The sequence below is a fragment of the Onychomys torridus genome, chromosome 5 (genome assembly GCF_903995425.1).
Source record: "Onychomys torridus chromosome 5, mOncTor1.1, whole genome shotgun sequence".
NCBI classification, from domain to species: domain Eukaryota; kingdom Metazoa; phylum Chordata; class Mammalia; order Rodentia; family Cricetidae; genus Onychomys; species Onychomys torridus.
Genome location: NC_050447.1, coordinates 54,340,053 through 54,354,175, shown reverse-complemented (window position 1 = coordinate 54,354,175; position 14,123 = coordinate 54,340,053). Strand labels below are relative to the sequence as shown.

At 41.8% G+C, this 14,123-nt stretch overlaps 1 protein-coding gene across 6 annotated transcripts in view; it reads right to left on the bottom strand.

Moving 5' to 3' along the window:
* The window catches only part of Hecw1 (HECT, C2 and WW domain containing E3 ubiquitin protein ligase 1), a 272,667-nt gene extending 266,397 nt beyond the window's left edge, over positions 1 to 6,270 (bottom strand). For 5 of the 6 annotated variants that reach the window (XM_036187474.1, XM_036187473.1, XM_036187478.1 and 2 more), the window contains exon 1: positions 5,917 to 6,270. Coding sequence is in view for 4 of the 6 variants with exons in the window: in XM_036187473.1 (XP_036043366.1) it covers positions 5,917 to 5,946 (30 nt within the window). In the remaining 2 variants the exon portion in view is untranslated. Of the gene's footprint in view, positions 1 to 4,528; positions 4,969 to 5,916 lie in introns of those variants that run through there. The other variant, XM_036187475.1, reaches the window with a different exon arrangement.
* Between the last annotated feature and the right edge of the window lie 7,853 nt (positions 6,271 to 14,123).

Sequence of the window (14,123 nt, the reverse complement as noted above, 5' to 3'; positions counted from 1 at the left end):
GAAGAGAGAAAAGAAGAGAGGAGAGAATGAGAGAGAAAGCAAGGGAAACACCTGGGGCCAGCCAGCCGCCAGGTGCTAGCCAGCCAGACACAGAGCAAACAGTAGGACATACAGAAGGAAAGAAAGGTAAAAAGCCCTGAGGCAAAATGTAGATGAAGAGCAACAGGTTTTAAGAGCTAGTGGGACAAGTGTAAGATAATGCCAAGCATTCATAACTATTATTAAGTCTCCATGTTATGATTTGGGAGCTGGTTGGTGGCTCAAAAGTACAACCTGCAAGTACTAAGATTATTGGCTTTTGTGTCACCGCTCCTGGTTTATGCACTACTGAGACGGAACCTAGGCCCTCATGCTAGGGTCATCCTAGACGACGAGTACTCTACCAACTGAGCTCTTGTATCCCTCCACATCCTGCAGTCATTCAGCAGAAAAATGATGAGTTACTGATAGGTTTCATCCATCCAAAGCATGGTCTTCTATTTCATCTCTCCATCTTTTATACTGCTTAATCTGAATACCTGCCTTTTAATAATGTATATGACAAAAATTTCTGTTTCTTAAACTTCTCTGACTTAAACCCCCAAGAAAAAGCAGACAACATTCTTGCAACTTAAACAGGTGTTAAGGACAAAGTGATTGAATTATAATCCCTGGTCATAGAAGTAAATTTTGGTTCTTTTTTTTTTCCTTTCACACACATGATATTTCCCTGACATCTGTGCAATACAAATATATCTAGAAAGTGTGAAATGAAAAATCTGTTCCACTAAATACATAAAAGAGACCCCAAATGAAGTCTCCATGATAGTGTTCTTCATCATCATAGGCACAGATGGTGTCCTCCTCTAGCTCACCCCTCCCTCCCCTCAGTGAAGGCTTAAGTTTCATCCACTGTATTCATCCAAAAATATCACATGCAAATAGATAACACCAGCAGAGCCCATCTGCACACTATATTTTTATTTTTCTGTCCTTTGTGTGCATCCAACTTTAGATTGATAAATCAAGAAAAGTATGGTTTCTGGTCACACAATGCTCGGACTGAATATGTATAGTTGCTATAGAAATTCAGTAACCTAGAAGTCTAGTGGTCATTAAAGTATTTAATCAACAATCATGGCATTATTATCAAATTATATTTTATTATCAAAAATCTTGCACCATCCCTTGCCATTTTTCTCCTCCAGTGCCCATGCCACAGAACACTATAGTCACTTACTAATAACCCCATGTACATGCATTATGAAACAGGATCTATAAAATCATCAATCTGCTGTTCTCTTTCCTAAAATATCTAAAAGAGGCTTTAAGAGACAATTGCCTGGAGTTTACACTTCAGGTGGAGTTGAGAGTCTGTGAAAACATAAAAATACTACCACATCCTTGACGACGCCAACCGTCTCTCCAAGTCACAGTAGCCAGATCTGGAAAAGTGCTGCTGACAAGTAAACCTCAGTATGCAGAACTGGGCAAGGCAAGCAAAAAGCCGTGGACTCTGACAGCCCCTGTGGTGTAGCCCATGGGGTGGGTGGTAGTGACGTGTTTTCAAGATGGGGGAGGTGTTTGTTTCAGGAGACTGGGTTGAAGTGAAACAGAGGGTCAAATGGAAAGTAGAGAAACTGAAAAGGGAAAGTTGGTGAATCTCAGGCAACACTTTTGAGCACAGATCAGAAATTGATGCTAATGAAAGCAGAGCCTTGACTATCAATTCCTGAAATTCTAAACATTCTGAAATTGTACATCTTTTCAACACTGCACTCTACAAACAAGAAATGTCAAGGATCTCCTTTTTTTTAACACAATGCATTTAGTTTTGTTCTTTGGTTTTTGTTTTGTTTTTCAAGACAGGGTTTCTCTGTGTAGCTTTGCTCCTTTCCTGGATCTCTCTCTGTAGACCAGGCTGGCCTCGAACTCACAAAGATCCGCCTGGCTCTGCCTCCTGAGTGCTGGGATTAAAGGCGTACGCCACCACTGCCAGCATTTAGTTTTAAAATTAGGAAAGAATTACTGTGAGTATACACAGAGAATAGGATCAACAGAAAGCTCAATAAGATTACTAGGAAACGTGTATTGCACACAAGTGGCCTTAAGTTACTCTACACACATATAAGACACATACATTTAAAATGATAATTGGATTATAGATTGTTTTTCACCCTCCAGTTTGCTCAATGGAATAAAACAAACAGAATCATGGTCTCAAAGTGACCTGTAACATTGTCTGGTTAAACTTCCTGCTTTTAAAGAAGGAAGTAAATCACAGAGAGGACAAGGTGACTTGAAAGAAGCTACTCAGAGTGTAGTGCAGGGAGGGCACAGGAGTCTGGGCATCCTGGGTTCCTAAGGTGGCTTGTCCTGGTAATAAGAAGTGGGAAGTCTCAATGTCTGTAAGTCATACCTGTTTATCTGTCTACAGGAAGACTCTGTCTAAGTAAGCTGGCCCAGGAAATACGTTTGTCTCAAACTGCCAGGTCATTTTAGAAATACAGTGTATGGTGGTTCAATGTGATCTGCACAAATATGGGTCAGTCCACTTTCTAGACACATCTGTCATCCTTGCAAAACTTGAGGCAGAAGCCGCAGCGGTGCCTTGTTCTGCTTATGTACAAGTTAGAGGACAGAGAACTTGGGCCAAACAGTTTTCCTTCGAAGCTAAGACAGAATAAAAGCAGTGACCAGATATATTTTTATCAAAGCAGACAAATACAGATCATTCAAGTAAAAAAAAATTAAATAACCCAACCCTACAGCATTTTAGTGTCCTCTTTACATAGTATTGTTTGTTTTCTTGAGATGAGTAAAACCTCCCTCAGAGGTATCTGCTGGAAGGCCTGGATTTGAATCCTCGCTTACCATTTCCATTAGGCATCTTACATAACCTCTCTGATTCTTCCAACTGACTCATGAAGCAGAAAATACCCACCTACCTCCTGCCTATACAATTACAGAACATTTCCATGACCTGAAATCGATTCGGTAAACATTCCTCACTACAGATCATGTACCAGGCAAAGTGCGAGGGACTGCAGAGATGAGAGGTGAGTTTGAGAGTGCCCTTGTTCTGAAGAAGCTCAGAAGAACATTTAAAGCAGGAGGCTGTGGCACATTCACAACTCGGGTACCCGCAGTAGGATCAGCACTAACTTAGCTTTGTAGATGAAATGGCTATGGGCAAACAGTAAACTATGCCTGGAGGGTACTGGTATTCCAGGATGTTATTTTGATTGTAACTTTAAAGGAAATTAGCGCTCCAATGTGGTGTTCTGTGTAGCTAGGCCAGAGTCAATGCCTTACCTTGTCTAACTTTTCATAGTTACTGAAGGAAATGAAAACCCTTTATTTTCCTGTTTAGACTCGTCATTGCCTCACTCATTATCAAAACAGCAGCAAATATTTACATTTATTATGAACAATACCAAATCCTATCAGAGAAAGTAAACTTGATGCTATTACTAATTACTGCACAAGACAAAACACATGTCTACACTCTTTCATTAGAAACGAGCCAGCAGCAATCAGTAGTTGGAAAAGTTAATTCTCAGTTATTGAACATTAGGTAGTAATGAACAATCAAATCTTAAAGTAAGAGGACCTGTTACACAACACACTCCACATTCTTCAGTGTCCCCAGCTCCCCTCCCCCATGAAGTCTCTCTAGTGGGCTAAAATTGATCTGTTGTAAGTCATTAGTTGATTTAATTTATGGAAAAAGTGCAGATGCTGGAGTTACATTTTTTAAGATGTAAAAATAAGGTCTGTAATAAACCCATAATTTGTTCCCATTGTTTGGGCTATGATTGTCTTTCCTAGACTGGGTAACTTTTCTTGTCCCCTTGATCAGTTATCAAGGAGTGCTGGAACTAGAGGGAACTACTGAATTAACTGGATGAACTCACTTTACACTTAAGAAGTGAAATGAAGGGGTTTCTTCTAATGATTACATTTTTCCTGTATTTCTTCATAAATAGTCATATCTAAAGCATGGGAGGCAAAGCTTCAATAGGCCCATCTTTAAAAGCCCAAGTGTGAAAGGAATGAGTCGAATGATGCTATATCCACAAATAACAGCAGCTGCAGTCCTTCTGCATGATGCTTCTGCATGAAAAGCTGTTCCGGCTCAGGATGTGGCCTCCTGAACCACGGCAATAATGTCACAAGCTGAATAAATTCAGGCAATTGTCTTAATGGAAACCCATCCCCCACAAGAAAAGGTCTGTCATTCTGCAAAGAAGCCAACTGCGCTTGACTGGGATCCTAGTGTGGGTCTGTCAGAACATGGTTCATTAAAAGAAATACTCTAGACCTCAATTTGCCTGTTGGTCTAGGGATTAAAATAGGTCTTCATTTTACCAATTACACATTCCAGAGGAGGTAGCAAGCAGAGGAATCAGGCAACAGGGAATTCTGCCACAATCAACGTCTCTATGAACACACACATACATTCATATTAGGGTAAGCATGTGGATTGTAATCCCTTCTTAGTCGAAAACACATTTTCAAAATGATTCCCCAAGCTAGAGTGATTTACCGTGATAGCCACAGCCGGAGCGAGTCCCACTGTTGAGAAATGCAGATCTGGCCACCTGCTTGAGAAGCCTTGTAGCACAACACTGTTGGGGTCTTTCAAGGGTGGCCTTTTCAGGTAGGGCACCTACCGTCCTAAATCGACTTTTAAATTCCAGGAAAAAAGAAGCCACCCCTTATCTTTGAACTATGCTGTTCTTCTTATATCCACTTCTGCTGAATACAGCATAGTTATCTTTTCAAAGAAAGAAGGAAAACAAGGGAGACTTGAACCACTGCAGATCCCAGAATAAGTAGCCTCAAACTACAGCAACGTCAAAAGAATATCTTCAGCAGCTAGGAAAATCCCCGCATGCTATCTGCTGTTAGCTCAATGCAGACTGAGGCTAGCTGTGCCCGGAACCACAGCAAGCTGGGGCATCTCTGCAGCCTGTGTCCCTGCCAGCTCCCCCCACCCCACCCCCATGCACTGAATTTGGCAGAGAAGTTACCCTGCCAAGCCTCTGTGCACAAGATGAACAGACCACACATCCACACTCCCCAAATTAGTCCAGTGCCTGGGAAATCGAGGCTTCAGGGCTGTCAGAAAGCCCTGGAACGGAGGATGGAGGGCCACTTTGAGCTCTAAGATTTTGCTGCATTGTCATGGCCTGGTAAACTATGGAGAACGTGTCGGATCTCCAGCCAAAAATGGACCGGATGCTGTTTTTCCCGTGCCCCCTGCATACCCCCTACCCCTGCCCTTCTTCCCGCCTGTGTGCAGGTAGCAGTAGGGTGGGCGAAATGACCAGCTGCTCCCGCTGAAACTCAGGTGCCAGGCCCAGCTGAGAGGCACAGCCAGCCAGGGATAGGGAGTCGCCTGGGGAACACCCACACCGCGCATCTTCCCAGCCAGTCACCACCCAGGGGACTGCACCTGGCCACCGGCCGCAGGAGCCCTTGAGTAAGCACAAGAGAGTTCGAGCAGAGACCATGGGATACAATTGTCTAAAAGCCCATCCCAAGCGTTGGTTCATAAGGAGTGGGTGTGGGCTAGGAAGGGGGATTACGTAGGTCTCTCCGCCCCCTCCCCTGGCATCTCCTAGTCATTGGGAGGGCGCCCAGGGGCGGAGGAGGCGCTGCGAACCCATTTGGGGGCTTCTTTGTTTCTCTCCGGGGCTCTCAGGAGGGCCCGGTCAGCCTGCTGTACCCAAGCTTTGGGATGCCATCCCGGCCTGGGCGGCGACCCACCCCAAGCCAACAATTGAACCTCGCGGGAGAAGAGAGAGGGTGGGTAGAAGGGTGGATCCCGGCTGTAGGAGGGAGGGCGCTGCAGGGGCTTCACCGGGGTAAAGAAGCTGCCCGAGAAAGGGGGAAGGGGAGGCTGGTGGTTTGAGCGTGGTGTCTGCTTACCTTGGCAGCCTCCGACTGGACACAGATCATGCTCCGGTCAGCACGCAGGTTAGAACTGGGGGTCGCACGTGGCTTGCAGAGGTGCCAAGCATTGAGGACCTGGTTTGCGAGCCCTGGGCGATTAGCGTCTTTCGCCTTGCTCTGACTGCCGGGAATACAGAGCCAGCTGCTGTCAGAGCCACCGCCAGGGCTGGAGCAGCTCCCGGCTGGTGAACCTGTGCGAGCCAGGAGGGGGCCTTCTGGGTCAGAGGCGCGTGGTGTTGCGGCTCAAGCAAGGGCTCCCGGTGCGTGGCAACGCAGCACACTTTATTGCTTTATCCTCCCTCCTGCATCCCCTCCCTTCCTGCCTGCTCCTCTGTGGGAACCAGACTTCAGAACCAACCAGGAGCCAGGCTTGTTCTCTGTAGCTGTGCTCCGCCCTGCAGCTTCACGCACCTCCTCCTTGCCCCCATAGTAAATATATATTGATTCTTGTTACCACCGGCCCCATCCTTCCAACACCCAGCACGCGTGCGGGGCTGGTCCTGCACTAGCCATGGCTCATCAATCCCTTTGTGCATATGCAAATGGTGTGTTCCGAAAGGATGCAGTATAAACCTTCTAGGTAGGTACACTGTGACAGGTGTTCTTGCCGCAATTTTAAGCACCTTTCTTGTCCATCTCACAGACTTATTTCAGAGCGTCCTCCAGTATTTCCACAGCAGGAACCCAAAACAACATTGCTATCCCAAACACAAAGGTTGAAAATCGCCCTGGGTGTCTATTGTTGGCAAGCTTAGCTTTCCAAACAGGCTTAGTATTAAACTGTGCACATTATCAATAGGAAAACTGAAAGTAGGAAAAATTCAAACCTCTCTTTGACCAGCCAACCAAGATACAAAAGAAAGTGAAATGCTGGTCACTGATTGCCAACTCCTCCACATAAATGAATTCATGTGCATTTGGTCTAATTTGGGCTTGCATGTGTTCACATAAAGTATAAAGGTTCTGAGCACATAATCACCATAAATCCATGATTCTGTGCTCTTCACAATGCTTATTTATTTCTTCCCATTTTCCTGCCCAGCATCCCCTAGATACCCCATTTTTCATATCCTTAGAAGTGATCTTTTTCCTCTTACCCTGACAAGACCTCTATCTCCAGAACCTTTTACTGAAGAACTACCTGACTACACACATCTCCAACCCATTCATAACAAGACGGGTGGCTTCTCAGTGATACCCTTTGCATTGACCCACCTCTTATCACTGATTACACTCTCACAGTAGGAACTTTCCAGAAGAGTAAACCTGGGCCAGCTGAAGACACCCTTACCATTCTCCCCCTTCTCTCTGTTCACTTGAGGTGCTTTGCCCTTTCCCAATAGACACTTCCCTTTGTCTGGCAGGAGTCTCATCCTTCCTGCCAGGTGAGTTCAAAGATTAGCATACCTTTTACCAGATTTTACACTTGAATTAATATAGAACTGCTGTCTGAAGAAAACCTCCAAGAAGAGACTTGGGTGAGCTGCAACAATAAACACCAGAAACAACTATAATACCAACCAGAAACTTAGGCGGAAAAAGGTAAAAACAAAAGTCTCTTGTATGAAGCAGTATTGAAGGTTTCCAAATGCACACACAATACCAACAAACTGCAACAAAGGATAATTACTCACCTCAGTTGCTATGATGTTCAATTTGACTTTCAGTGTAGCAGCATCAATTTGGCTCAAAGAGATTGTCTTCCTCTTGTGTCATGAGGATGACTGGACAAGTCACCATCTCTCCGGGAGTTGTCGAGGCAGCAACCCTGGGGATGCTTCCACTTATTTTCCTCTGGACACTTTCTTCTTTTCTATTTCTTTTTCTACTGAAGGCAAAAGACATCAAAGTTTCACACCTTTGGTAATTTTAGAATTTTTAATTAATTAAAATATAATTATTTCATCCACCCCTCTTTCCTTCCCTCTCATTTACACCCCTCCACTTTCTTTAAAATTCATGAACTCTTATTCTTTAATTATTGCACACACACAAACACACACACACACACACACACACTTAATAACTTGCTGAGTGTGTTCAGTATTACATTTAGGGGATTATCCCTGGAGAGGGCTAATTCTCCCTCCCACAGCAGATTTTAATTGCCTGTAGCCCTTCATATAGGGTTGGGGCCCTGCACAACGTTCCCTACCTATGTTAGCATGTCAGCGGGTGCTGTCATTCTTCACGTCTTATTTAAACAGACACATTATTGAGATTTCATGTGTGTAGCTTCCTGATCATCTCTGGAAGATACAGTCTCACAGCAGACTTCCTGGTCCACCCATTCTTACAATCTTTCTGCACCATCTCCCCTGAGGTTCCCTGAGCCTTAGATATAGAGGTTGTGTTATAGATACACCAAAAGGCTGGGCATCCCACAGTCAAGTTGTCCTGTGCATTTTAACTGGGTGTGACTTCTGTAATGGTCTCTGAAAAAAAAACTTTTTTGATAACTGTTGAGAGCTATACTTATCTGTAGGTATAAGGATAGATATTTAGAATGTAGTTAAGAGTTATCCTTTTTTTTGTTTTTTTCGAGACATGGTTTCTTTATATCGCTTTGTGCCTTTCCTGGAACTCACTCTGTAGCCCAAGCTGGCCTTGAACTCACAGAGATCTGCCTGGCTCATCCAGGTGGTTCTCTTTTGATTGACAAGCTTGAATGTCATGAGTCTTTGAACACTATGCATTTCCATTCCTATAATACATTTCATTTTAGTCATATAGTGAATAAGCATAAGATGGTAAGTAGAAGATTCTCTCTAAAAATTATCTTAAAGGACATAGGTTGCCTTATTAAGTATGTGAAGCCCTTATTGTGTATATCAGCCCCCTACCCTGCTAAAACTAAAGTATGATTGAATAGAAGATGTCTATGTTTGATGGTCGTTAAAGAGACTCATCTGTTCTTTGATGTGAAATGTGCATGCATCTAGATACAGATGGGGTTTTTAGGTTGCTAACAGATTGGTAGGCACATTGTTTAGAGTGAGTTGTGAGCATAGGCCAAGCCAAGTTATTGTTAAGTCACTTCTTATGCTAGCCTACCCCATAACATGTTGTAAACCAGATACAATTCATCCCAAAGAAAGAGCCCCGACTCTCAGAAGTGTCAGATGTTACACCACGAGTGCCACCTCAACAGTTCCATCTTCTTCCTAGTTGTATGGCATGCACTTCTGACATCACATTGAAGGTCTCTTCCAAAGATGAAGCCTCTGACCAGTCACACTTTTCTCAGCACTGCAGAGATCACTGGCAGATGAAGCATACAGAAAGTGCTTTACACAAATTCAATTATGTATTCCACCTGTTAAGCTGTGGTACCTACAAACTGCAACACTAATCAGTATGGAAAAACATCCCAAAGGTGCAAAACTGACATTTACATCTTGGTGATAACCAATAGCTGTCTAATTGGACTTAAAGTCTATTCAATGGAAGGGAAATCATGCTCAGTACTGGAATGATAGCCAACCACCCATGATTAATGAGGTCATAGACCTTAGAGGAAGACCCCATCCCTAAACCTGTATAACTCTTCAGCTGGGAGGTGGTGGTGCATGCCTTTAATCCTTAGCAACAAAACTTTTTCCTTGCTTGAACTCCAGAAAAGGTAGGTCCAAACAAAAACTGGCCCTGAGTATTCTCATTTAGATGGGCACTGTCACTCTTGATAGTGTATTCCAATTTGTACTGTCACTTTACTTTAAATAAAGTTTCCCTGCTACATTGCAGTCTGTGTGAGCCAAGATGCTAAGAAGCTGAAAACATTTGATATAGACTGCTATGACTTAAGGCTTAGAACAATAGCTCATAGGCAAGACTGCCCAACTTCAGTTAACAGAGCAAGTTACATATCTGAATCATTGCAATGATAGAAAGAATATTTTTAATTTTGAAGGAGGGGTAAACCTGCATATGGATACTGAGTGGCAGTGGCCTTCTTAGAAGCTATAAAAGTCTTAGGATGGTTTTAGGTCAAATGCCAGTTCTAGGCTGGCATTGTATGAAAGAGCATAGGAATCTCTCCATATGAGGTTCTTTGTTAAACAATTTTTGAAGTGTGATGACTTATTGGAAGAAACTTTGAAGAAGACAGTCTTTTACTTGCTAAAAATTAAGGTTGAGAGCATGAAAACTTCTAATGAAACAAGCAAGCATTGAACATTTGATAGGAACAGTGACAGGTCAAATGTCAAGCTGACAATACACAGAGGTTGTATGTAACAGATCCAGATTGGGAGGGGAAAAGAAAGGAGGGGAGTTGAGAGTAAACTTTAGTGCCTGAGTTGAGGCTTGAAGGATTAGTAAGAACATCAAGTGAAGGAGGGGAAACAGAGTGGCCAGAAGACAGAGAGTAGCAAGATGACAGTGAGGCCTGCAGTGCTGAATCTGGTTCAAATGTTGGCTATAGCAGAAGTGGGCTGCTGTGTGGTATTTTGTTTGTTTTCTGACAAATAAAGCTTGCTTGAAGTCAGAGGGTGGAGTTACCCACGAGTTAATCATAGAGGTCTGTAGGTCTGTACAGAGAGGAAACAGGAAGTGATAAGGCAGGGTAAAGACAGGATCTCAGTCCTTTTGGTTGGAGGAATGGAAGAGGTAGGAAGTGACTATGGCTGCTTCCCTGCCTCTCTGATTTTTCAGGTTTTTATCCAGATATCTGACTCCCAATTTTTATTGATAAGATTAATTAGGTTTATATATCATCTGGTGTCCCACATTGGGTGCCATATGTAGACAGAAGTTTTTCTCTGTCCCACAGCCACTCTCAAATACCCAGCAGCTGCTTCCCAAATTACCATGCAGAGGCTTATATTAATTACAAATGCCCAGCCAATAGCTCAGGCTTGTTACTAGCTAACTCTTACACTTAAATTAACCCATATTCCTTATTTATGTTTAGTCACATGGCTTGGTACCTTTTCTTAGTTCAACATTCTTATCTTGCTTTTCTGCATTGGCCAGCAACTCTCTTACTCTGCCCTTCCTCTTCCCAGAATTCTCCTAGTCTGGCTCTCACATTAAATCTCTTCCTGCCCTGTAGTGGATAGCCATCCCAGCATTGGCCTGGAAGTTCCAACCCCCACTGAGGCTTTGGTAATGGTCACGCCCACAAGGCGGGGCGGAGGAGGAAGCTGAAGACCAAGGATCGGGAAGAGCTCTCTCTCTTGGTTCCCGGACCCTGGACACTGGAGGTAGACCTAGCAGAGTTCTCCAGAGAACACCGCCAGACTGCGCTATACCCTTGCCAGACCCTGTAACCTACCCCTTCATTTGTAAGTTACCCCACAAAATAAACCTCCCTTTTAACTACGTGGAGTGGCCTTAATAATTTCACCAATACTGCCCAGCTATCGGCCAGTCAGCATTTTATTAAAGCAATTCAAGTAACAAATCTTTACAGTGTATATAAAGATTATTCCACAGCAGTGGGCAGTGCTATTTCACTGTACTCTGAGTGTGCACATTTCTAATTACTGATATGGTGTGGATTTTTGTGTTTCTTTCCCAAATGTCATTTTTAGTGAAGAATATTTTTGAAACTTCTTCCCATTTTAAATGGTTTGTTTGGTTTTACACAGTTTATTTTGGAGAGTTGTCTGTCTTACATATAAATTCTTTGTCTGACATGTAATATCTGAGTATTTACCCTCAGCATGTGGCTTATTTTTTAATTCTAGTTTTTCTTTTCTCCAAGAAAATGTTCACATTTGATGGAGTTCACACTACCTGTTTTCTTTTACAGATCATGCTTTTGACATCACATCTAAGAACTCTTTTTGACAAATCAAGATTGTAAGAGTTTATCTTGGGATGATTTACAGTCTTATATTTATACTTATGTGTGTGGTCCCTTTCATTTTAGTGTTATTTCTTAGTTGTGAGGTATAGGCCATGATTTATTTTACTTTAATTCACTGTTTATGCATCTCAAATTATTCCAGCACCATTCATTAAAGACTGTTCTATCTCAATTGAATTGCTTTTGCAATTTAAAAAAAAAGAGTCAGTTGGATGCTCTGTTCTTCATCAGTGATCTGTATGTTCATCTGCTTGCCAATGCTATTTTGATTATGTAAACTTATATCATGTTAGTCCTCTAACTCTGTTATTTGGCAAAATTCTTTTCAATGTTTAAATTTCTCTCCCCATATTTAAAATCAACTTATTTGATATTTAATATCTACCAAAAATTTCTGCTTAAATTTTCATTGAAATTATATTAAACATATAGGTCAATTTTGGGAGAATTTTAACAATTTTCCAATTCATTAATATCTTATAATCCATAAACATTATAATTCTGTGTGTATTAGCTTTATTTATTTTATGATGTTGAAGTTTGTGTATATTATATAGATACTACACAGATTTTTGAAGATATTTACTCAATAATTTCTCTTTTTTTGGTGATATTGTATAAGCTATTGAGTCTGATTTTGAATTTTTCCTTATCTTTTCAAATTGCATTTATTTATTTTTGGGGGGTGTTAATGTGCCTTCATATGCATGTGGAGATCAGAGGACAATTTAGGAGAGTCTGTTCTCTCCAATGTGTGGATCTCAGTGGTCAAATTCAGGTCATCAGGCTTGGTGGCAAGCACTTTTAAACATGGAGCCATCTCACCAACTTTCTATTAAAATGTATCTAGGATTTATATTACTCACGCATGGACATACTGACAACTGATACAGGAATGATTCAACATTGCCATGAAGTAGGAAGTGTATACTGACCAGTCACTAGAAACAGGACAAGTGGCTGAAGCAGAGTCACATGGGCAAGCAATGGAGTCAGTAAGAATGCAGAAGGAACAAAAGGAGAGCATGGCCTGGAGTCAGTATTTTTGTTGTGGAAACAAAAAGGTGATGCAGGATAGGAAATTCCTATAGCTCTAGGCCATATGTTAATCTTTAGCTATTCTTTCCTTGGCCTTGGTATGATCTTCCAAGACAACAATGCCCACTTCTATTTTTTGAGGACACCATGCACCGACATGATTTACATACACACCTGCAGGCAAATGATCACAGACAAATAATAAAAATAAATTTTATTAAAACTAAAAAATAGGATTGATAGGCTTGTTCATTGCCAGCATAGATAAAAACAAATCAATGTCTGTATTTTATGTTGGGACTTGACTTGATTAATTCTTTAGTCTTTGGAAGCTTTTGTGGAGATTTCCTGAATTGTCAATATAAGCAATTCTGTTTGTTGTGACCTGAGGGATCTTTATTTATTGTTTTCAATTCTGTATGCCTTCCTCTTTAGCTTACTGGCTGTTTTACTTATTGTGTATGTTTTTATTTTATTTATTAACAAAATAATTTATTCTTAGCTTCTAGTTCATGACAGGCAGTGTAAACTTGTTAAATGTGTGTGCTTATATTAAACTTAAGAATAATGTGATATAATTACCAAAGGTGTGTTTTCAGTGTAATATGAACAATAATACCAACTGTGGGAAAGCAAGAAAAACTCTGAAAATATGAGTTTATAGAGAGAAGTTTATTGAAAATTCAAAAGACACTGTACAAGAAGTATAATATGTAAGAAGAAAAAGAGTGATGGAGTAAAATGTAATTGTTGTGAAGAGTTCATTCTAACTGATACAAAGACAAAGCAAAGTCAGAGATACAACTTGAAGGAAAGGTTTAAGATGTATGATGAATCAAATGTTGGCCTAGTCCAGCTTTTAGGAGCAAGGAGTTATTACTGAGAGTATGAAGAACCCTAAAGAGTTTTAAAGCCAGTAAATGAAACAAGAATTTCTTTTGCTAGGGGAGTGGGAGGTCCCAGCTGGATCTGGAACAGAGTGGGAGAACAAAGAAAGAGATACTATGATAAATGAAGACCCCAGGGGAATAGGAAGAAACAGAGTGCTGGAGAGGTCCTCAGAAATCCACAAAGATACCTCCACAATAGACTACTGGCAATGGTTGAGAGAGTGCCTGAGCTGACCTACTCTGGTGACCGGATGGCCAAACACCCTAACTGTCAAGATAGAACTCTCAATCCAGTGACTGATAGAAGCAGATGCAGAAATCCATGGCCAAACCCCATGTGGAGCTCCAGGAGTCCAATCCGTGAGAGAAAGGAGGAATTATATGAGCAAGAGATATTGAGATCACGACTGGAAAAAGCACAGGGACAAATAGCCAAACTAGCG